This window comes from Equus quagga, chromosome 4, assembly GCF_021613505.1.
Source record: "Equus quagga isolate Etosha38 chromosome 4, UCLA_HA_Equagga_1.0, whole genome shotgun sequence".
NCBI lineage: Eukaryota > Metazoa > Chordata > Mammalia > Perissodactyla > Equidae > Equus > Equus quagga.
Genome location: NC_060270.1, coordinates 59,511,334 through 59,534,298, shown reverse-complemented (window position 1 = coordinate 59,534,298; position 22,965 = coordinate 59,511,334). Strand labels below are relative to the sequence as shown.

The window sequence follows — 22,965 nt, the reverse complement described above, 5'->3', positions numbered from 1 at the left end:
CCAAACTGACCAACCACCTCCCCATGGGGTTCAGTCAGCAGACTATGCTCAAGCTTTGTGCTTCTCTGCTGAACTTTCCCTACATTTGATTTTAGCTAAAATTCTTTTTCTTTTCCCAGTCCCCTCCTCATTCCTACTCCTCTGCCAATATTTCCCAACATCTACCAGAAATACTACATTGCATTACTCCCATCTCTCATTTCATCACCATGGAACTATGTAAAAATAGGTAGGAGGGAGGGCAAGGGGTCAATGCACAATATTGGGGACAAAGCGCAATGATGAGAGATGTCTCAGATATTCAACGTACTGATTCAATTTCTACATAGCAGATTTCCACCCAGTTCTGGCACTATCCCACAGGTTGGTCATTTATTCAGTCAACAGGAATTAATAAAGCACCTCTCTGCACACCTGTTTGATGACTGAGACATGTCATTTTCTCCTAAGGAACTCAGCACATAAGAATTTGATTGACTATGGACTTACATAGTTCTCTTCCTTTTAGCAGATGCCAGCTCTAGGGAGGGTCAACCAGGTTTAGCTTGGTAGAATTCATGGTCACTATTACCAAAAATTCATTTAATGTCCCATGTTGAATTGTTGCTGTCCTTAGCAAGTCAGATCACTCCTTTCCTGCCTCGCGAGCAAGAAGCCATATCAGATCTACAGAAAAATAAATGAATGGTGATTTGGTTTGCTAAATTCTTCTCCACATCAGTCAGCAAAGCTTAACGGTCACATCCTGGATAATCTGCTCCTGGATACTTGTTTGTTGAAAAGAAAGCTGAGTTGGCTTAGTGACATTTATCCCATGTCCTGGGCACGGTGCATGGTCTTCCCTCCATGATAAGTACACCTACAGGCTCCTCATTGCTGCAAGCATCATTTCTTTTTTTCTAGGTAACACTTTTTTTGTTCTATAATCAAAAGTAATGTGTACTCACAGCAGAAAATCATATACTATCAAAACAAAGGAAATAAAAATTACCTAGAGTTCCACCACCCACAGGTAACTACTGATAATATTTGGGTATATCCAGTATACCCAATATATTTGGGTATATCCCTTTGCTTCTCTGCAGAGATAGATAATTTTTGCTTTTGTCAAAGTAGGCTCATACTGTACATATTATTTTGTGAACTCTTTTTTCAGCTCATGGTGGATTGTGGACGTTTCTCATCATCATTCTATTAGAACTGGCAGTAAGACGTGTCATTCTTCTATCAGCAGCCTTTGCCTCATGGCTGGCTGATTCCAGCACACTCGTACTGGTCTTCCTGAGTCTCTTACCTCCAGGCCACTCTGTTGGCTTCCAGATAAGCCTTCCAAAAATACTGCTTACACTCCTCACCCTAGGCCAGAATCCTTGATGAATTTCCATCTTGAACCTCCCTCAACTGCCCCGAGCAGGGCGTCTTCACCCAGACTTTTGTTCCAGGCTGTCCTCAGCAGACGCCAGTTGGTTTATGTATAATTGTTTTGTATCGTTTCTTATGGAAATTCTTTTTTCAAATAAGGCTCCATCCAAATTGTTTTTTTCATTATTCCCCAACAGGCCCCTCAACCTCCACATCTTTGCTAAAGATGCTTCCCCTTGGGTGTAGCCTCCCTCCCCCACCCTCTTTTGTTGCCTGAGTTCTTCCCTGTCCTAATGCCCAGATCTTCTCTGACACCACCATAGTTTCTCTAACTGCCCCCCTCAGTGGTCTCTCCCTCTTCTTCTAGAGTGTGTGTCAACTATACACTTGTCTGACATACAGGGTAGGAAGCTAGTCATCAGTGAATGTCTGCACCCTCCCCAGCCAGGGAGGGGGTGATATGAGAAGGGGCTGCGTCCTCCACCTCTTTGCCTTAACAGGGTCTAGAATGTGTCAACTGAACAATGAAAAATGCAGTTGATGTGGTGATCAATGCATGGTGATGCCAAATAATTGACTTTAAGATAGGTAATGGACAAAAATGAAAACACAAATGAACAAAAGCAAAATGATAGCATAACTCTTGAAAAGCATTCAACTGCATAAAACAATGGCAACGTCAATAATCACCACCACAAAACTGCACAAGGAACTAAAAAAGGTGAAAACCAAGACGATATTGACAAAAATGTTAAAAATTTGAAGTCTGGATGAAGGCATGGCATTTTTTCCTTCTTGTTTCTATGTGTCCCTCTTTCCCCTTAGATGAATTTATGATAAATTTATAATGAAAAAATAACTTTAAAATTGTATTTTATTTTACTTATAAGACTAATCCTTGTGCATTATAAAAACTTCAGACAGTACACTACTGGGTAGAGCATAAGGTGAGAGCCTGATTCTGATAGTCCCTAAATGAGGTTAAAGGTAACAAAGCCTAAGGGGCCTCCCACATCCACTTTCTGTGATCTGCCAAAGGGAAGGGCTTAAATGAGAAGGAATCCATAGGTCCGTAGATCTGCTCTTCTTACAAAACTTCCTCTTTGAAAATGAACAGAATAAAGTGAGACAATGCATCTTTTATAAAAATGTATTAGATATTATGAGGTAGAGTGAATGTGTAGGAATAGAGAAGACCAACAATCTGAAGTGAAACAAGTGAATTTTAACCCATTCACTTTCTGGAAAGTGAATTCTGGAAAAACTTTCTGTTTCTAGTCTATTTCTGGAAAGACTTTCAGGTTGCTTATTTTTCTCAGCACCATTGGGCAAGGGTAACTTTATGTGGAAAGTTCTTCTGGAGTCTGATTCACTTTTTACTTTCTCAAGGGTGAAGATGAATGCTTATGCAACTCCATCTACAGAACGCTTGGCTGAGAGCCCGATTAATTTAGATAGTTAACAAAGGCTGATTTTCTTCCCTCCCTTTCCATATCGTTTCTTTTGTTTTTTATTGCAGTAACATTGGATTATAACATTATATAATTTTCAGGTGTACACCATTATATTTCGATTCCTGTGTAGATTACATCATGTTCAGCACCCAGAGACTAATTACAATCCATCACCACAAACTCGTGCCTAATCACCCCTTTCGCTCCTCCCTCCCCCCTTCCCCTTTGGCAAGCACCGACACAGTCTCTGTCTCTATGTGATTGTTTGTTGTTATTATCGTCTTCTTTTATGAGTAAGATCATACGGTATTTGACTTTCTTCTGACTTATTTCACGTAGCGTAATACCCTCAAGGTCCATCCATGTTGTCAAAAATGGCTGGATTTCATCATTTCTTATGGCTGAGTAGTATTCCATTGTATATATATATATATATATATATATATATACCACATCTTCTTTATCCATTTGTCCCTTGGTGGGTACACAGGTGGCTTCCAAGTCTTGGCTATTGTCAATAATGCTGCAGTGAACATAGGGGTGCATGTATCTTTATGCATTCGTGTTTTCAAGTTCTTTGGATAAATACCCAGCAGTGGAATAGCTGGATCATATAGTAGATCTATTCTTAACTTTTTGAGGAATCTCCATACTGTTTTCCATAGTGGCTTCACCAGTTTGAACTCCCCCCAGCAGTGTTCTCTTTTCTCCACATCCTCTCCAACACTTGTTATTTCCTCTCTTACTAATTATAGCCATTCTGACCGAAGTGAGGTGATATCTCATTGTAGTTCTGATCTTCATTTCCTTGATAGCTAATGATGAACATCTTTTCATGTGCCTGTTGGCCATCTGTATATCTTCTTTGGAGAAATGTCTGTTCAGATCTTTTGCCCATTTTTAAATTGGGTTCTTAGTTTTTTTGTTACTGAGATGTATGAGTTCTTTACATATTTTGGATATTAACCCCTTATCAGATATATGGCTTGCAAATATCTTCTCCAAAATGTTAGGTTGTCTTTTCATTTTGTTGATAGTTTCCTTCACTGTGCAGAAGCTTTTTAGTTTAATGAAGTCACGTTTGTTTATTTTTTCTATTGTTTCTCTTACTCAGTCAGACATGGTACTTGAAACTATGCTGCTAAGACCAACGTGGAAGAGTGTACTGCCTATGTTTTCTTCTAGAATTTTTCTAGTTTCAGGTCTGACATTCAAGCCTTTAATCCATTTTGAGTTAATTCTTATATTTAGTGAAAGATAACGGTCTGCTTTCATTCTTTTGCATGTGGCTGTCCATTTTTCACAGCACCATTTATTGAAGAGACTTTCCTTTCTCCATTTTATTTATGTTCTTGGCTCCTTTGTCAAAGATTAGCTCTCCAAAGATGTGTGGCTTTATTTCTGGGGTCTTGATTCTGTTCCATTGATCTGTGTGTCTATTTTTGTGCAGGTACCATGCTGTTTGGGTTACTATAGCTTTATGGTATATTTTGAAATCAGGGAGAGTGATACCTCCAGCTTTGTTCATTTCTCTAAGGATTCCTTTGGCTATTTGGGGTCTTTTGTCATTCCATATAAATTTTAGGATTCTTTCTTCTATTTCTGTGAAAAGTGCTGTTGGAACTTGGATAGGGATTACATTGACTGCAGATTGCTTTAGGAAGTATGAATATTTTAACTATATTAATTCTTCCAATCCAAGAGCACAGAATATCTTTCTATTTCCTTGTGTCTTCTTCAATGTCTTTCAACAATGTTTTATAGTTTTTAGTATACAAGTCTTTCACCTCATTGGTTAAATTTATTCCCAGGTATTTTATTCTTTTTGTTGCAATTGTAAATGGGATTGTATCCTTCATTTCTCTTTCTACTACTTTATTGTTAGTTTATAGAAATGCAACTGATATTTGTGTTGATTTTGTATCTTGCAACTTTACTGTATTCATTTATTATTTTCGAAAGTTTTTGGGTGGATTCTTTAGTGTTTTCTATATATAAAATCACGTCATCTGCAAGTAGTGACAGTTTCACTCCTTCCTTTCCAATTTGGATCCCTTTTATTTCTTTTTCTTGCCTGATTGCTCTGGTTAGGACTTCCAATACTATGTTAAATAAGAGTGGTGAAAGTGGGCATCCTTGTCTGGTTCCTGTTCTTAGAGAGATAGCTTTCAGTTTTTCTCCATTGAGAATGATATTAGCTGTGAGTTTGTCATATATGGCCTTGATTATGTTGAGATACTTTCCTTCTATAACCATTTTATTTAGACTTTTTATCATAAATGGATGCTGTATCTTCTCAAATGCTCTCTCTGCATCTATTGAGACGATCATGTGATTTTTATTCTTCATTTTGTTAATGTGGTGTATCACATTGATTGATTTGTGGATGTTGAACCATCCCTGCATCCCTGGAATAAATCCCACTTGATCATGATGTATGATCTTTTGAATGTATTGTTGTATTCGATTTGCTAGTATTTTGTTGAGGATTTTTATATTGATCAGTGATATTGGACTGTAATTTTCTTTTTTTGTGTGTTGTCCTTTTCTGCTTTTGGTATCAGGATAATTTTGGCTTCATAGAATGAGTTAGGAAGCTTCTCCTTCTCTTCAATTTTTTGGAAAAATTTGAGAAGGATAAGTACTAATTCTTCTTTGAATGTTTGGTAGAATTCACCAAGGAAATCATCTGGTCCTGGACTTTTATTTTCAGGGAGGTTTTTGATTACTGTTTTGATCTCTTTATTGGTGATTCGTCTATTCAAATTCTCTATTTCTTCTTGATTTAGCTTTGGAAGGTTGTATGATTCTAAGCATTTGTCCATTTCTTCTAGATTATCCAATTTGTTGGTGTATAGCTTTTCATAGCATTCTCTTATAATCTTTTGTATTTTTGAGATGTCCATTGTAATTTCTTCTCTTTCATTTCTGATTTATTTATTTGAGTTTTCTCTCTTTTTTTTCTTGGTGAGTCTGGCTAAGGGTTTGCCAATTTTGTTTATCTTTTCAAAGAACCAGCTCTTGGTTTTGTTGCTTTTTCTCTCTTGTTTTTTAAGTCTTTATTTCATTTATTTCTGCTCTGATTTTTATTATTTCCTTCCTTCTACTGATTTTTGGTTTTGTTTATTCTTCTTTTTCCAGTTCCTTTAGGTGCACTGTTACACTGTTTATTTGGGATTTTTCTTGTTTGTGAGGTAGGCCTGTATTGCTATAAACTTCCCTCTTAGAACCACTTTTGCTGTACTGCATAAGTTTTAGCATGTTACATTTTCATTTTTGTTCATCTCCAGGTATTTTATCATTTCTCTTTTGATTTTTTCATTGACCCAATTGTTGTTCAGTAGCCTTTTGTTTAATTTCCATGTTTTGTGGCTTTTCTGAATTTCTTCTTGTAGTTGATTTCTAGTTTCATACTGTTGTGGTCAGAAAAGATGCTTGGTATTATTTTGATCTTCTTAAATTTATTGAGACTTGTTTTTTGGCCTAATATGTGATCTATCCTAGAAGGTGTTCCATGGGCATTGAAAAGAATATGAATTCTGTAGTCTTTGGATGGAATGTTCTGTATTTATCTACTATAGTCCATCTGGTCTAATGTGTCATTTAAGGCCTGTGTTTCCTTATTGATCTTCTGTTTGGATGATCCTTCCGTTGGTGTAAGTGGAATGTTAAAGTCCCCTTCTATTATTGTGTTACTGTCTATTTCTCCTTTTATTTCTGTTAATAATTGCTTTATATATTTAGGTGCTCCTATGCTGGGTGCATAGATATGTACAAGTGTTAAGTACTCTTGTTGGATTGCTCCCTTTATCAATATGTAGTGCCCTTTGTCTCTTGTTACAGTTTTAGTTTTAAAATGTATTTTGTCTGATATAAGTATTGCTACCCCAGCTTTCTTTTCTTTGCCGTTTGCACAGAGTATCTTTTTCCATGCCTTCATTTTCAGTTTGTGAGTATCTTTAGGTCTAAAGTGTGTCTCTTGTATGCAGCATAACTATAGGTCTTGGTTTTTTTTGATCCAATCAGCCACCCTATGCCTTTTGATTGGGTCATTGGGTCCACTGACATTTAAAGTAGCTATTGATAATTATGTACTTATTGCCATTTTGTTACTTTTTTTATGGGTGTTTTAGTATTGCTCCTCTGTTCCTTTCTTCTACTCTTTCTCTCTTCCCTTGTGGTTTGATGGCTTTCTATAGTATTATGTCTGGATTCTTTTTCTCAATTTTTTGTGTATTTATTATAGGTTTCTGGTTTGTGATTACCATGAGTTTCATATATAATAATCTATGTATATAGCAATATATTAAGTTGATGGTCTCTTTAGTTTGATCTCTTTCAAAGTCTCTACTCTTTTACTCCTTTCCTCCCACACTTTATGTTTTTTATGTCATATCTAACCTCTTTTTTTGTGCATGTGTATTCATTATCCTCTTATCATGGAAATTGATAATTTTAGTACTTTTGTCTTTTGACTTTCATATTGTCTTCATAGGTGGTTGATCTCCCAATTTTACTGTATATTTGCCATTACCAGTGATTTTATTGCTTTTTCTTTTTTGATAATTTTCTTATCGTTATTTGTGGTCTTCTCCTTCCCACTTACACAAGTCCCTTTAGCATTTCTTGTAGGGCTAGTTTCTTGGTGATAAACTCCTTCAGTTTTTGCTTGTCTGGAAAACTCTTTATCTCTCCCTCCATTCTGAATGATAACCTTGCCAGGTACAGTATTCTTGGTCACAGGTTTTTTTCCTTTCAGCACTTTAAATATATCATGCCACTCCCTTCTAGAGTGTAAGGTTTCTGATGAAAAGTCAGCTGATAGGTTTCTGGGGTTTCCTTTGTATGTAACTTGTTGTCTTTCTCTTACAGCTTTTAAGGTTCTCTCTTTCTATTTAATTCTTGACATTTTAATTAGAATGTGTCTTGCTGTGGGCCTCTTTGGGTTTATCTGGTTTGCTGCTCTCTGTGCTTCCTATATCTGGATGTCTATTTCCTTCCTTAGGTTAGGAAAGATTTTACCTATTATTTCTTCAAATAGCTTCTCTGCCCCTTTGTCTCTCTCTTCCCCTTCTGGAACACCTGTCATACAGATGTGCTTGATGTTGTCCCAGAGGTCCCTCAGATGGCCCTCATTCTTTTTAATTCTTTTTTCTTTTATCTGTTCCACTTGGGTTGTTTCCTCCAGTCTTTCATCCAGCTCACTGATCCGTCCTTCTGTATCATCTACTCTTCTATTGATTCCCCTCTCATGAATTTTTCATTTGCAGTATTGTATTCTTCATTTCTGATTGGTTCTTTTTTATATTTTCCTATTCTTTGTTGATGTTCTCACTGAGTTCATCCATTCTTCTCCCAAGATCAGTGAGCATCCTTATGTCTTTTTGTTTGAACTCTTGGTCAGGTAGATTGTTTATTTCTGTTTCATTTAGTTCTTTTTCTGGGATTTTGTTCTGTTCCCTTACTTGGAATTTATTCCTCTGCCTCTTCATTTTGCTTCTTTCTCTGTGCTTATATCTATGTTTTAGGTGGGTCAGTTACATCTCCCAATCTTTGAAAGGTAGCCTTATGTAGAAGATGCCTTATGAGGCCCAGCAGTGTGCTTCCCCCCATCGTCACTTCCAAATTTTCCAGGAGTAGCATGTGTGTGGGCTACATCTGTCCTTCTGTTCTAGCAGGGTTGCTCTTCTGCAGGTATCCAGGAAGTCTAGGATGTCCCTCTGGCCAGCTGGTTGTAATGCTCAGCTGTGTGTGGCTGCTATGGTCCCTTCCGTCACTTTATTGGCTATGAGGAGCCCTAGCACAGTTGACTGCAAGGTCTAATAGTACATTCCAGTTGTAGTTTTTCTGTTAAGTGAGTAGGCCCCTAGTGTGGCTGTTTGCTAGGCTCAAGGGCTTACAATTGCTGTATGGTTCTGCCTACAAGCTTGTTGTCGGCTCTCTGAGGATTGCAGCTGAGTGGGGCTGGACCCAGGCACAAAAGCACCCAATTGTTTCAAGCTTTGGAAGATGGAGACAATCCCCTTATGAGGCTGTTTGAGAAGCACAAGTCTGCTGCAGCTGACAAGCCCCACTGCCTGTAGGGTCACACACTCCATCAACACAGTCCTTCCCCATGCACATGCCCTGACTCACTGAAGTGGAGCCAGTCGCCCCACTGCAGAGGCCCCACACACTCCACCAATGCCCAACACACTCCACTGGCTCCTCATACACACCCTTCCCTGCAGAGGCAGACCCACTTGCTGGGCTGCAGAGGTATCAAGCACCCAATCTATGCAGGACAACAAGTTGCCCAAGGGTTTGCTGTTGGGTGGAGCCAGTCCCTAAGGCAGGCTGTTTGCCCTGGTTGAGCTGGATTAAATTGGTGCTCTAGGGGGTGAGGTAGACCCCTGGGCTAACAGGCCAGGGGAAGAACTCCAATGGCATCCGCCAGCATCTGTGTCTGCACGCCTGTAATAGGTCACAACAGTAGCTGCCACCAGTGTCTCATTCCCTGGAAAGGTCTCACCTCCTACTGAGATGCACCCAGATCCTACCAGGTGAGTCTCTTTTCACCAAAGGACTGTGAACCTTTCTTTCTGGTGATATTAGGTTGCTTTCTGAGATGGGTGAATTTGTGCATGGGCCCTTTAAGAGCCGGCTTTTTTCTCCATGTGTCCGAGATCTTTTCTGGGGGTATTCCTCATTGTAGTTAATAGCCAGCAAAGCCTGATAGTATGACACTTGTCTTGGTTGTGCTGAGTCCAAAAGCTTCTTATAGAGGTAATGCTCTCCTGCTCAGATCCCTCACACCTCCAGGGAAGGCTGAGCACCTCAGGATAGCTCCTGGCCAGCTGGGAAGTGCCGTGGCTTGTGAAGGTGGCTTTTTTTTCTCTCCACAAAGGAATTTCTGCTCTCCCACCTCAGTCAGCACTGTCCTTTGTTGCAGGGGTAATTTTTACCCAGTTTTCAGTTCTCTCTCAGGGCTAATTGATCCAAGAGTAGTTGTAAATTTGTTGTGTCCATGGGAGGAGGTAAGTTCAGAGTCTGCCTACACCACCATCTTGACACTGTCTCTTTCCCTCCCTTTCCTCTGGAGTGAGATAATGCATGCAGAAGCCTTTGGCACAATGCCTGGCACATAGTGGGTGCTCAAAAGTATTTTCCTTCCCCCGTCCCTCCCTCCCATCCTTCTTTCCTTCCAAAGTATTTTAGATTTAAATGGCCATGAAATAAGAGTTCGTAATATACTATCTTAGAAATCACCATAGTTCATCCATTCTTTGAAGCACACATTTTTCCTTTGCTGAAATTGTGACATGATTTCTAATTGCTGCTGCTTAGGTGGCCACCATGATGAGGTTGTCAGTGCCTGGAAGTGTGCATCACAACTTTCAGAGTAGGTATCAACAGCTTGGGAAAGAAATCCCAGAAAGAATAGTTGAGCATGCTTTTTAAAAAGTATTGCATTACCAACAGAAAGGATGACTGTGTGCAAAGATGTGGACACTGATGACTGACTAAAACATCCAGCAGCATCAAATTCTGAATGTGAACACATTTTGAGAATACTTTAACCAATTTATTCCCATTATAGTTTCCTTTTTATATATGTACAAGAGTGAAATTTTGGGCAGAAAAGTCTACCTAAGTCTAAAAAGACTCTTTCAATAAATTTAAAATAAAAACGCTTAAGGGATAAAACAAGAGCATTCTGTAGTAATTTATTGGCCACCATTTTTATTTTAGTGGTATACAAAATAATGATGTATCTTATGGCTAATGGTATCCTAAGTTGGATGAAATATAGTAATTCTAATTATATCTGAAAACAAATTCTCTGTGAGTTAAGCTCTTTAGGAAAATCTTTTATCCAATGACGTGGCAAATATTTCTGACCAGTTTGTTCTATTATAAGGCAATGGCAGAAATTATACTAATGGCTAATAATTTAGGAAGAACTAATAATATTTGTATAAAAAAAAACACAACAGACCATGTGTCCCTGTTTCCTTCCAGCTCTTTGTCCAGTTTCCAGACATGTTTGTGAGAAATGACCTACCATGAAGAGGCCTAAGCAAAATAATCTGAATTGTGAATTTCCCATTTTTCCACCTCTGCTTCTTGTAGCACTACGGCACCTTGCCTTGAACACATGAAGTGATGGATAAATAATGGAAATTGTGCTGATACATCTGATGTGTCAGAAATTTCAAATTAAGGAAATATTTGTCAGTGGCTGTGGGTATAGTTTACTTGCTAATTGAAAAGCTTAACTACAGTATAATTATGTTTTGGTTTTAGACACATAGGTGGTGGTGTGAGAAAACATATGTTGAGCCTGTCACAGTTTCCTGGTGGGGTTCTCTGGAGACTTTTCTTCAGGGAAGCAGAAGGGTAGACATCCGGAAGTTTCATCTACTTAGCAGCACGTAGAGTATTTCCACTTTAGCCTCTCAATTTTACTTTCTTTCTTACTCCAAAACCTGTGCCCATGAAAATGGGGGCCCATGCTAATTTTCATGGCTGGTTCAATTTGTCAGAGTATAATAAATCGCTCTTCAAACCCATGTATTAAGAATCTCTGGCAAACTCTCGCCCTAACAATTCCTCTTTTAATCACAAATGATTGGCACAGAAAGTGGCTTGCCATCTGTATACTTGCATATTTAAAATTCTTCAGATATTAGCAGATTCTTTCCTGTTTTGAATGAATCCGGTTTTGTCTGGATGTGTAACTGAACGTTTCCTGGCCCCCGCTGGCTGTGGCTTCCAATGCAATATAAACTGTAAGTTCTAAGTGGACTCAGCAAAAAGCACTTGGTTCTGACTTTGCTTGTAATAAATTGAATCAATCAGAAATTTGCCAGGTAACTTGGAAAAAAAATTTTCTTGAGCAACTAAAGTATTATGGAGTATTTGAAAAGATTGATAAAAGGCATACTTGAAAGCTACCAAGCGTGGATGATTTCATTGTTCTGAAATTTTTAGACTTTTAATATTGAATTTCTTTCCCTGACTCATAATAAGAATAGGGCCTCTTTTAAATCATATTCATAAAATGGCACCTCTCAAAGTCCTTCTCACAAGGAAGTCCTTGTAGTGAGAAGCAGCAGGCCTAGCGGTTAGGAACCAAGTCCCTCGAGGCAGGCTAGCCCAGGTGGATCCTGGGGCCGAAGCTTCCTGCCTGTGCACTTTGGGCCAGTTACATAACTTCTCTGTGTCTCCCCTCTCCTCATCTATAGAAGGGAGCTGATAACACAGCATCTCCCTGTGGGGTTGTGTGAGGATTAAGCGAGTTAACACATGAAAAGTGTTGTTAAGAGTTCCTAGGATATAGGAAGTGTTGTTTAAGTGTCACTGCTATTTGTAATTGCTGAGATCTCCAGGTGAGCTTATTTAAGAGGAGATTGATGACTTCTAACAACCCTGCTTTTAATAAATGAGATGGATACTTAGGAGTTATCAAGTGCTTACTGTGGGCTAAGCCCTAGGTCATGCAATTCCCAGGATCATCCGGAGAGGCACGTTCTTGCACCATTTTTTTATGAGGATGCTGAGGGACAGGGAGGTGAGGCATCCTGCTCGATGCACAGGGGAAGGAAGACACTGAGCAGATCCACACGCAGCTCAGCTGAGCCCGCACCTAGAGTCCTTCCCCGTTACCGTGAAGACTGAGATGAGCACGAGAAGATGGGCTTAAGTAGCCGTGGTCTGTTCCTGACCATCCCTGTCACCACAGCCCAATGACCCTTGGACACTAATGTCAAGGAATTCCAAATATCAGGTAATGAACAGAGACCAGCTGAGCCTCAGGCGAAATCATAGCGTCAGTGATAATTTGGGTGTGTGTAATGTTGCAACCTCCACATGGCTCTGAAAAGGCACCTTCGAGTCTATAGAACAAGAGAGGATGTTGGAAATAAATATGTACCCCCCTCATATTTCAGGTGAGAGAAGAGAGGCACAGAAAGCTGTAACGACTCACCTGAGGTCACAGGCGAAGTGACAGAGCTGGGTTTGGATGCTGGGCCTTTGGCTGCTGGCGCATATCTCTCTCCAGCTCCTCAGGACACTTCTGCGGCTGCTGCTTCCTGGATGCTCAGCAGGAAGCAAGCCCATAAAAGGGGAAACTAGTAAAATACGGAGATCACTTAAAACAGGGGACAGAAGTAGAAGTTCCTTAAAAAGCACGACTTCTCGTGTCACCGGGAAGGGGCATTTTGACTTTGTGGGAGGGAGTAAATGAGTTGTCATTGGGGCTGTCCTTTGGAGCACATTTGTAACATTGGCTTAGGGTGTGCACAGTGGACAATAATGATATTCATGATGGTCTAATAATGGCTTTTAAGGGCATCTTCTTTAGAGGGCTCCAATAGTTTCTATTGACCTATAATATAAGAATTAAAATAAAAACAAACAATATCTATAGCAAAACACCACAGACCAGGTGGCTGAAACAACAGAATATATTTTTTCACAATTCTGGAAGCTTCCAAATTCTTGGAAGTCCAAGATCAAGGTGTCAGTAGAGTCGATTTCTTCTGAGGCCTCTCTCCTTGGCTTGCAGATGGCTGTGTCTGCCTGTGTCTGCACGTGGTCTTCCCTCTATGTGTGTCTGCGTCCTAACGTCCTCTTCTTAGAAGGATGCCAGCCATATTGGATTAAGGCCCACCTTAATGACCTGCTTTTACCTCAATTACCTCTTTACAGATCCTATCTCCAACACACTCACATTCTGAGATGCTTACTGGGAGTTAGGACTGCAACATATGAATTTGGGGCAGACCCAATTCAACACATAACGATATCTATATCTGCATCTGCATCTACATCTATATCTGCATCTTCATCTGCATCTGCATCTACATCTATATCTGCATCTGCATCTACATCTATATCTGCATCTGCATCTGCATCTACATCTACATCTATATCTGCATCTGCATCTACATCTATATCTGCATCTGCATCTGCATCTACATCTACATCTATATCTGCATCTGCATCTACATCTATATCTGCATCTGCATCTAATCTTCATTGTAGGCCTGATTTGAGCCTGAAATAATAACAGTGAGAATTCCTCCAAATCTTATTGTGTGACAATGAAAGGATACAGATTCCAAATCTAATTCCCCAGTTTAATTAGCATGTGGCCTGTTAGCACAAACTCATTAGAAATGAGCGTTCTCACAGCCAACTGTTACCTAATTTCCGGGCTCCTGAGACCTGCTGCTCCATTAGTGCTGGGAAGGGTGAGCAGGGCTGGGGAAAGTCACCGAGCTGCTGGCTGCCTGTAAGAAAGCCTCTGGCGTCGGATCTGAAAAGGTGCACCGTGGGCAGCAAGAAAGAGGCTGGCGCTCCGAGCGCTCCTCTGGCCTCAGTACTTTGATGTACCAAAGGCTGGGCCACTGGTCTATACACAAGAGGTGCAGACGTGAGTGTGGGACAATTATTCCCTCCTTTTAAGTGCAAAACTAGAACGGGCAGGATTTCCTTTCTTTCTTTCTTTTTAAAGGAATCAAGTTTATCCAAGAATTTGGCATCTTCCCGTCTGCCTCCCTTCCTCCTTTCTCCCTCCTTCCTTCCTTTGTTTCCTTATCTCCCTCTCTCAATTATTTATAGAGTGAGGGCCTGCTATGCACAAGGCACTCTGCCTGGTCCTAGGGGGGATAAAACGTGGCTCAGGGAGCTCTGCTGTGCGTGTTTTATTCTGATAACCTATTCCCCGTCCTGGTTTTGGGTATGTTTTCCTGCACAGTTCTGCTAGTTCTTGGCAAACCTGAAAGCCACTGGACTAGCAGTGTCCAGATCTCCCCACTCTCCACGCCTCCCTCCTCCCTGTAGAACTGGCAGCACCCCTCCCTCAGCCCTGAGCCACCTTCCCACAGGCCTCCCCCCAGTGCCGGAGCCGCTGGCTCCCGACCCCTCTGGCCGCGTGGTGATCACCATGCTCCATCTTGCCTCCCAGGCTGCTTTGTTTTTCCCTTTTCTGAGCTGTTCCCTCTGATTCCTCCCACTGCTTCCTCTTCTCACTTTGACTCTCTTCCTGAATCACATTGATCATCTCCGATGAGCCAGTTTAGTGTGAAAAAATAAAGGTTCTAATAATCTGCTTCCTCTCTGCCCACTGTTATTTATTCCAGGGAACAAAGATATGCTTCAAGAACCCCTCCTGGGAGCTGGGGGTATAAAGGAAGACACCCCAGTTTCATTTGTCCCTTTCTACAGCCCTCACCCCCTCCTAAAGTTTCTTCCCCACCACTGAAGTGTAGGTGGTATATTTGTTTTTCAAAGTCCGGAGTGGGAAGGGCACAGAGGGCAATTCCATGATGGATGAGATTCCACAATGTGACTAAACCTTATTTGCAGGCTATAAAATGTTAAGATTCATGTCTGGAATAGAATTCAAAACAGGCACATATTACACTTGAAAATTTCATTCCTACAACTTCATTTGCTGGGAGGAAGTGGTCAGACACAGAGCCAGCCAGAGCGTGTGTCCTCCCCACACCTGCCAGCCCCTGGGGAGACGGCCTCCCTTCTCTCCTGCTCATCAAATTCGTGCCCCAGGCAAAGTCCCGCCCCTCTCTGAGGGCTGCCTGGGCGTCCAGTCCACAAGCTCCCTGAGGTCTAACCTCTGTCTAAGCCATCCTTGACCCCTGGCAACAAGCAACCAGGTACCTAACAGGGACCCAGTAGAAGTGTGGGGAATGACTGGAAATAAAGGCCTTTCTCCAGCTCCTGTAATCACAGTGCTGCTTACCTCCAGTGAACTCAGCGTCTGGACCACTAGTTCGGACACGTCGTAGCGTGCCTCCCACACTGCTAATGAACTGTGTTAAGAATGAATGCTTTCCTTCCCACCCAGATTGCTAGTTCCTTCAGGAGGACAGTGCTTCATGTTTTCTTCATATTTCTCCCTATTGCCTAGTGCAGAGATGGTGCTCACAAACATTGTTGATTTAAACACTGCTCCTTTTTGCTTGACAGCAGTGTCTGTTGGGAATCATGTTTAGAAAACTGATTTTTTAGAAGCCACAATTTTATTGTAAGTAATCTCTGAAAGGAGTCTGGCTTCCACGGATTTCAAATGGAGAGAGGAATTGTTAACGGCCAATCGGTGCTTAGTTTGGTTCAGCTACATTTATTAAGTAGTTTCTTTGCACCTGACACTGAACCAGGCAATGTTCCTGCCTCATGTGGATTCAGAGTGGACGGGGAGGTCTGGCTGCCCACCTCTGACCTGGAGACAGTGCTTGTCCTCACCAGCTGGCCTCAGACGGCCAGTGGGCGGTGTGTGCGGTTCCAGTCACCCTCCTGGGCCTTCCTGGGCAATTATGTGGACCTGCTGCTCACCTAGTGCGGCTGCCCTCTGGGTGAATTGCTGCCTTCTCCCCTCCTTTGGGAGACAGAATAGATTTTGCAGCAAGTTAGCAGTCCTGACTCCAAAAGGCTGCACTGTGGCTTTTCAGGAAACTTCAAACTTATCTGCTTGAGAAATAACGCGCAAAGGGGAACCCTGGCAAGGCTAATAACAGGCATTTCAAGCTGCGTGTTAGCAAGCCAGTCACAGAGTATTCACGTGTCAATTCACTGGCATGTTTCGTGGCAGAAGCACCCCCACTCTGCCTTCCCCCAGTTCCAACTGTTGTGCTGCAGGAGGATTTGGTCTGAGTCTGGGCAGAGCCCTTTTTATGAGCAGCCCTCCAGATTTTGTTACAGCGAGAGTCTGGCGAAAGCGATCCTTGCCTTCCCGTCGCACACAAAGGCAGGGAGCTCCTTAAAGGGACCCGCCTGCTCCTCCGTGCAGCTGCAAACCCGCGTCCCTGCGGGCTCAGGATCCAGGCTTCCGCCTGAGAATGAGTGGGGAGGGGTCTTGAGAGCCCCCACATCCTCCGGGAGCGGGGCGGGGAGGGACCTGACAGCCGGAGTGGATGGAGACCACAGGTCCCCGGGCACAGGCTCGAGATTAGCTGCTTCTTGGGATGCTCCACGCGCCAGTTGAGCATCCTGCCTGTGGTCCAGAGGGTGCTGGCGGCGCATCCTGCGGTATGCCTGCGTGGATCTGAGCCATCGCCCAGAAGCGAGCCCGCATTCAGACGCCGCGGGCCGGCTCCCGGCAGGGCTGCGTGCAGTCAGCACGAATGCTCAGCTCTCAGCGTCTGCGACAGCCTCCCGACCGCACGGATTTGGCTGTTGAATCAGCCGAGATTACTGCCCGCGAAGATTTGCGAGCCTGATCCGCGCTCCAGCTGCCGTGACAACTTCAGGGCTGGCTGCCTACTTCTCTCGGTGCCCCGGACTCTGTCCTGCCCCGCGGCCACCCCTGCCCTTCCCGGCTCGGAAGTAGGCAGCGAGGACTCCTCTGACGGCATCCCCGGCAAGGGGAGCAAGGAGGGGTGAAAAGACCAGCAGAACCCTCCAACTGCTCAACCTCCGTGACTGCCTGTGTTCTGGCGTTCTGAGAGGGACTGTGCACTGCCCGGGGAAGCAATGCAAGTCTCCATAGCCTGCACAGAGCACAATTTGAAGAGTCGGAATGGTGAGGACCGACTTCTGAGCAAGCAGAGCTCCACCGCCCCCAATGTGGTGAACGCAGCCCGGGCCAAATTCCGCACGGTCGCTATCATCGCGCGCAGCCTGGGGACCTTCACCCCTCAGCACCACATTTCTCTCAAAGAGTCCACCGCGAAGCAGACTGGCATGAAATATAGGTATGGATGTAAGATTCTTTCTGCCTGGGCTTTCCATGTTCTGTACAGGTGCAGTGGAGACAGTTCATCGGTTTCGAAAAGTGACTTACTCATCGGCGGGGTGCTTAATTTAGAATTCTCAGGTGTCTCTAAAATAGCTCCTTAGGAGGGTGGAAATCTCAAGGTGGTTGTGTTGTGTTGTGTGTGTATAGGATTTTTAAAAATGTGGCCCATTTTGTGTATTCTAAAGTGTTACGGACACCTTAGGAACTATGTGAATGCCAGTCTGCAGCAAATAAGACAACTGCTGGGAACTGGTGCTGAGATCGCGGTAGCCTTTCAACAGCAAATGTGTGTGTGTTGTTTTATAATGGACTGTAGTTTCTGTGATGATACGATTAAAAATAATTTGCCTTCTAGTACTGCATCCTCACGGATCTTTGAAAGACAAAGGTAACAAATACCATGCAGAGCTTTTAAGAAAGTTTTGTTGCAGGAAGAAACACCTACAGTGGTAAATTAGATTGAACACTGACATTTAAATTTGAATTATTGCATGAAATACAACGTAGACCTTGCCATGAAATATGGAGAAAAAGTCAATTGTTAAAATACTGCTAGTTTCCTCATACGTGTTTAAGCTCCCTCCTGTTCCATGTTGTTTTCCATAGTTGGAAATCTTCCTGGTAATAGTTGATGCTCTCTTTAATAGGGAATGACTTAAATTTGATAAGTAGAAAATTTCCTTATTCAATTATGTGACTCCTGCCTCCTTGTTATATCTGCTTTGCGCTGAACCTTCCAACTTTATTTCTTTAAAACTATGGTGCTTCTAGTCTCTGAAAGCGTTTGCTCATGTACAGGAGAGACACTAATGATGCGTCTTCCAAAGGCTTTGTTTACTCTAATTTGCAAATATGATTTTCTCAATTATTTACGTTAACTATCCCTCATCTTTGTTAGGAACCAAGTTTTAGGATAGAAGGAAGTTAATGCAATTAGAATAATGCACACCTAAGACTGTTTCCATGTGGGTTTTCTGAAATTTAAACCAATATCTATAAAAGTTACCCTTGAAAAAGTTTCTTTGCAGAGTTGCAGGAAAGCTTCTCATTGCAAAAACGCCAAGCATTGTTGTTTCGATCTATTTTTGCGCCATGAAGAAAGCAAGCTGTGAGGGGTAGCCACTAAAAACCAGAGCTGAAGCTCTTTGCCCTAGCTGCAGCACAGTGTGAGCAGCTGGGCTCCAGGCAACCCCTTGAAGTGTCAGCAGTGTGAGTCGATGGAGAGTGGGGCCCCACAATGACAGTTCGCTACCTCAGACTGCAGTGTCGAGTGCGTTGGCATTTTCTGTCACTGCTGCTGTGGCGCACCCCCGGCCCCTGCCCGGTGGACACCGCGCTGCTCTGTATGCAGTTCAGCTGCCGAGACGGAGACGAGCTGCTGCCTTCCGCAGGCCCCTAGGAGTGGGACACTCAGGGTTAAGGCAGACCACAGAGATGATTAGAATCGTGGCCTCCAGCATTTTAGCAGCACTATGAGCTGTTTTTTGTTTTTCCTTTTTGTAAACCAGAAGAAATAAAAAGTAACACCCCTCATTTCTTGTGACAGACTTCACAGTTGCTTGTGAACCTTTGTATTGGAAGAGTTTGGTCTTCTGAAGTCTTTGAGATGGCAGGAGATCTCCATTAAGGTTTTTCTGGTAATATTTTCAGCTCAGCTCAGATTCAGATTGGGTGATTATTGTCCCTCTTTACCAAAAGCTCGGTATGCAAGTAAGATTCCTTTGGGTGTCTTTCATTACTGTCAAGTAAGGACAGCTCTTCTCTCCCGAAAAGTTAGCCACCTAGGGTCTTCAGTAAACTTTGAGTTATTTGTTGTTTTTGATGACTAGACAAGATACCTCTTCTCCACTCCCCCTCTTATTATCAACCGCTGATCTGTGACAAGCAGCTGGTTTTGTGTGTGTGAGTATAACCTAACCCCTCTCTCTTTCAAATTCTACTCAGAGTGACCCTTATAAAAGAGATTATGAGATTATCCCAATGTACACTAAGACTTTCTCAAGGCTGGAAAGAGAGACAGACAGATAGACAGAGGCAGGAAGGAGAAAGAGATGAGCTATACATTTTATCAAAAAGGATGAAAATATTTCCTTTAGCTGAATTCTCCTTTTCTTTGTCATTGATGTCAGTAAAGTATAACGTGCATGTGTGGACTATTTATTAATTATAACAAATAACAAAAAACAATGTCATAGAGTTGGGGAGGTAATTGGTTTGAGTAAACAATCAGGAGATTGCCTGAAGGAACTAGAAAGGAAAGTCAGTGACTAATTGTGTTTATAATAATATTCTCATCCTTGAAAATGATTTCCATCGGCATAGCTTAATCTAGGATCCATGAATCCTATAGAAGATCAAAAATATTGCCTTCCGTACATTTTTTTGAGAAGATGGTTCATAGCTTTCACCAGAATTTGTCAAGTGTCTATCACTCTAATTGTCAAAAAGCAGTGTTATAAAGTGAAAAGGTGTTCATTTAGTCAACAAATATTTGTTGAGCACCTACTCTATACCAGGAACCCTACTAAAACTGGGTACACAAAGGTGCAGAAACCAGGCTAGATTTAGGGCTTACATTCAGGTTGGGGAAAGAGACCATGAAAAAAAACCAAACAAATAATAATTATCTATTGTGAAACATTCTTATGAAGGCTATATTTGGCAGGGGCTGGGGGTGGTCATGCCTAGGTCAACTTAACTGATTCATTTTGAGGCTCCCATTTCTGCTCCACTTCCAGGATTATGGTTACATCTTGGGCCATGAGTACTATTGTGCCCATATCTGCCACTTGTTGTTGCCCTCTCAGGGCCGTCTTTCAGGCTCCAACCCTGCTGTCAGGTGCTACCTGGCCATTAGGGACATATACCCCTGATAAATGAATAGAGTGCCTTCTACTCATATAATTCCTTAGGATTTTTAAAGTCCAACTCATATTATAGCCTATGATGGCCATTCATTAATCAAGAACTCATGACCTTGGGATTTTAGAAAAAATTAATAACATACACTTGTGTGAAACATTTGAATTCTGCAAGAATAAAATGCTCAAAGCCACTATTACATTCACATCACCATTGTGCAAGAGTCTTGCATAAAATTAGGTATTGTTTCAAGGCTGAAAATGAAAAAATCCACTAGAGCAATCTGCTATTCGAATGCTACTGTCAGCCCAGGAGAACAAGATTCCACCCCCCATTCATCTTGGGGACTGTCCTGTAAGTAAAGAACACAGGACTATTCTGTTGCTCACAGTTTTTGTACTTGTGCTTTGTTAATGCCTGAGAGTTCCTTTATTTTAGTTTTGTGTGTGTTTTAATCTCAGAGTTCGTCACACTGTGTTGGAGTTTGATGTACACTCTGCAGCCATACATGCTACACGTGGACGCTTTCAAGAACCTTTCATCCTAAGGAAGCCAAGTCACTCAGAACAGAAGTTAAGCCAGATTTGTTAGTTTGTTTTTGGGTAACTTTTTAGAATGACCCAGCTATTAGTGTTTGACATGGTCCCAGAGTTTTATCATTTAGAATTGAGCATATTTGTACTAAGCTACACCCCATTCTGAAATTGTTACTTTAATTCTAGAACAATTTGCATATTTATGGAGCCAATTTTATTGAGAAAAATTTTATCTGAAACATATACATCCATATCAGTATAACCTGGTGCTGTATATTTTACATAAAACATCCCTTGAAGTTCTTAAGAGAATTCTTTACAAGAAGAAAATTGTCTGAGCAGTAACCTTTGAATTCCACCAAAAGCTGCTCTTTTTTTCAGTTTTTTAGGGTAACCACACCGTACCATTTTTGTTATCATTTTAAAATAGTTTTGAAATAATTATGGATTCACAGGAATTTGCAAAAAAAAAGTACAAGGAATGTCCATGTACCCTTAATCCCGTTTTCTCCAATGGTAACACCTTGCTTAACTATAACACAACATCAAAACTAGTAAATTAACATTGGGACAATCCACAGAACTTATTCAGATTTTACCACTTGTACATGTATTCACGTGTGTGTGTGTTTATATGTCTGTGCAATTTTATCGCGTGTAGAAATGTGTAACTACCACCACAGTGAAGAATCAGAGTTGTTCCCTCACTACGAGTCTCCCTCGTACTCCCCTTCTGGAGCCACATCCACTTCCTCCTCCCCAACCCCTAATCTTTGGCAACCACTAATCTGTGATCCATCTCTACAATTTATTGTTTCAAGAACATTATATAAATGGAATTGTACAGTTCGTAGTCTTTTGGGATTGGCTTTTTTTTCACTAAGTATGATTTTCTTGAGACCCATGCAAATTGTCTGCATCAATAGTTTGTTCCTTCTTATTGCTGAGTAGTATTCTATGGTATGGATGTCCCACAGTTTTATTTTTTAGTAACCATTCATCCACTAAAGGACAATCAAGTTATTGTCATCATTATTTTTAGCACTCACTAGGTACCTTCAGATCGTGACATTATTCCCACATTCTTTCAACGTCACCCAGTAGCTCAGGGGACAAAATCCAAACTACCTAACGCGGCACCTGAGGCCCTTCATGCTCTGGCTTCTGTCACGCATCCAGGCACCATTCTTTGCTCTCACCTGACCTCTAACCTCCTGCTTTATCAGAGGTGTCTGCTAGCGAGGACTGCTCACAGTACCCTGAACCTTCTTGGTTTTTTATGCCTCTGTATAATTTTCCATGCTGGTCCTTCTACCCTGGAATTCTACTACCTTGCTTGATCTGTCAGACAAACTCCTAGGCACCCTCCAAGACCCAACTTGAGCATAACCTTCTCTGTGAACCCTTCCTTGGTTCCACCCCCATAGGCAGTAAATACTTGCTCTTTAGCACCCCCTCTGCATCTGGTATGGGAATGATCGGTTGCATAGTGTTGCTGTTATCTACGTGCATCTGTCTTCCCCATTAGTCCATGAGCACCTTGAGGTCAGGTGCTTCATCTTTGTAACCCTAGAGTCTAACCTGGCACCTGGCACATAAAGGTACTCAATAAATGCTTGGAAAATGAATGAGTACACATATGGGACACTATGTTAATTGCTGGGGATAAAAAAAAATGAGTGAGGGTGGTCTCTTGAGTGTTTACACTTTGACATGACTAGATATCGCTGCCAAAAGGCCAGTAAGTTAAGGATACAAAGAATAACTGTTGCTATAGTCTGAGGTGCAGGAGTCAGGGAGAGGTTTCACAAGACAGGTCGATGGAGCTTGGTATTGAGGAAAGAGAAATACCAAGGGGAGCCAAGAGGAGGAGGAGAGCAGACTGCGGCAGGGGCAGCAGCATGACCTGAAGACTGTGCAGGGAGGGGCAGCAACAACAGAGGAGGATAGACTGGCCATGCACGGGGTGGAGAGCAACATCAGAAGAGGATGGAGGGTCCGTGCA

The 22,965-nt window shown here is 41.9% G+C and overlaps 1 protein-coding gene across 4 annotated transcripts in view; it reads left to right on the top strand.

Annotated features, from left to right (window-relative positions):
* KCNAB1 (potassium voltage-gated channel subfamily A regulatory beta subunit 1) overlaps positions 1–22,965 on the top strand; it is a 363,447-nt gene that overhangs the window by 98,879 nt on the left and 241,603 nt on the right. For 2 of the 4 annotated variants that reach the window (XM_046659147.1, XM_046659145.1), the window contains exon 1: positions 16,678–17,518. The exons of the other annotated variants lie outside the window; for them this stretch is intronic. In XM_046659147.1, the coding sequence (XP_046515103.1) occupies positions 17,298–17,518 (221 nt within the window). In that variant the 5' untranslated portion in view covers positions 16,678–17,297. Of the gene's footprint in view, positions 1–16,677; positions 17,519–22,965 lie in introns of those variants that run through there. 4 annotated transcript variants of the gene reach the window in all.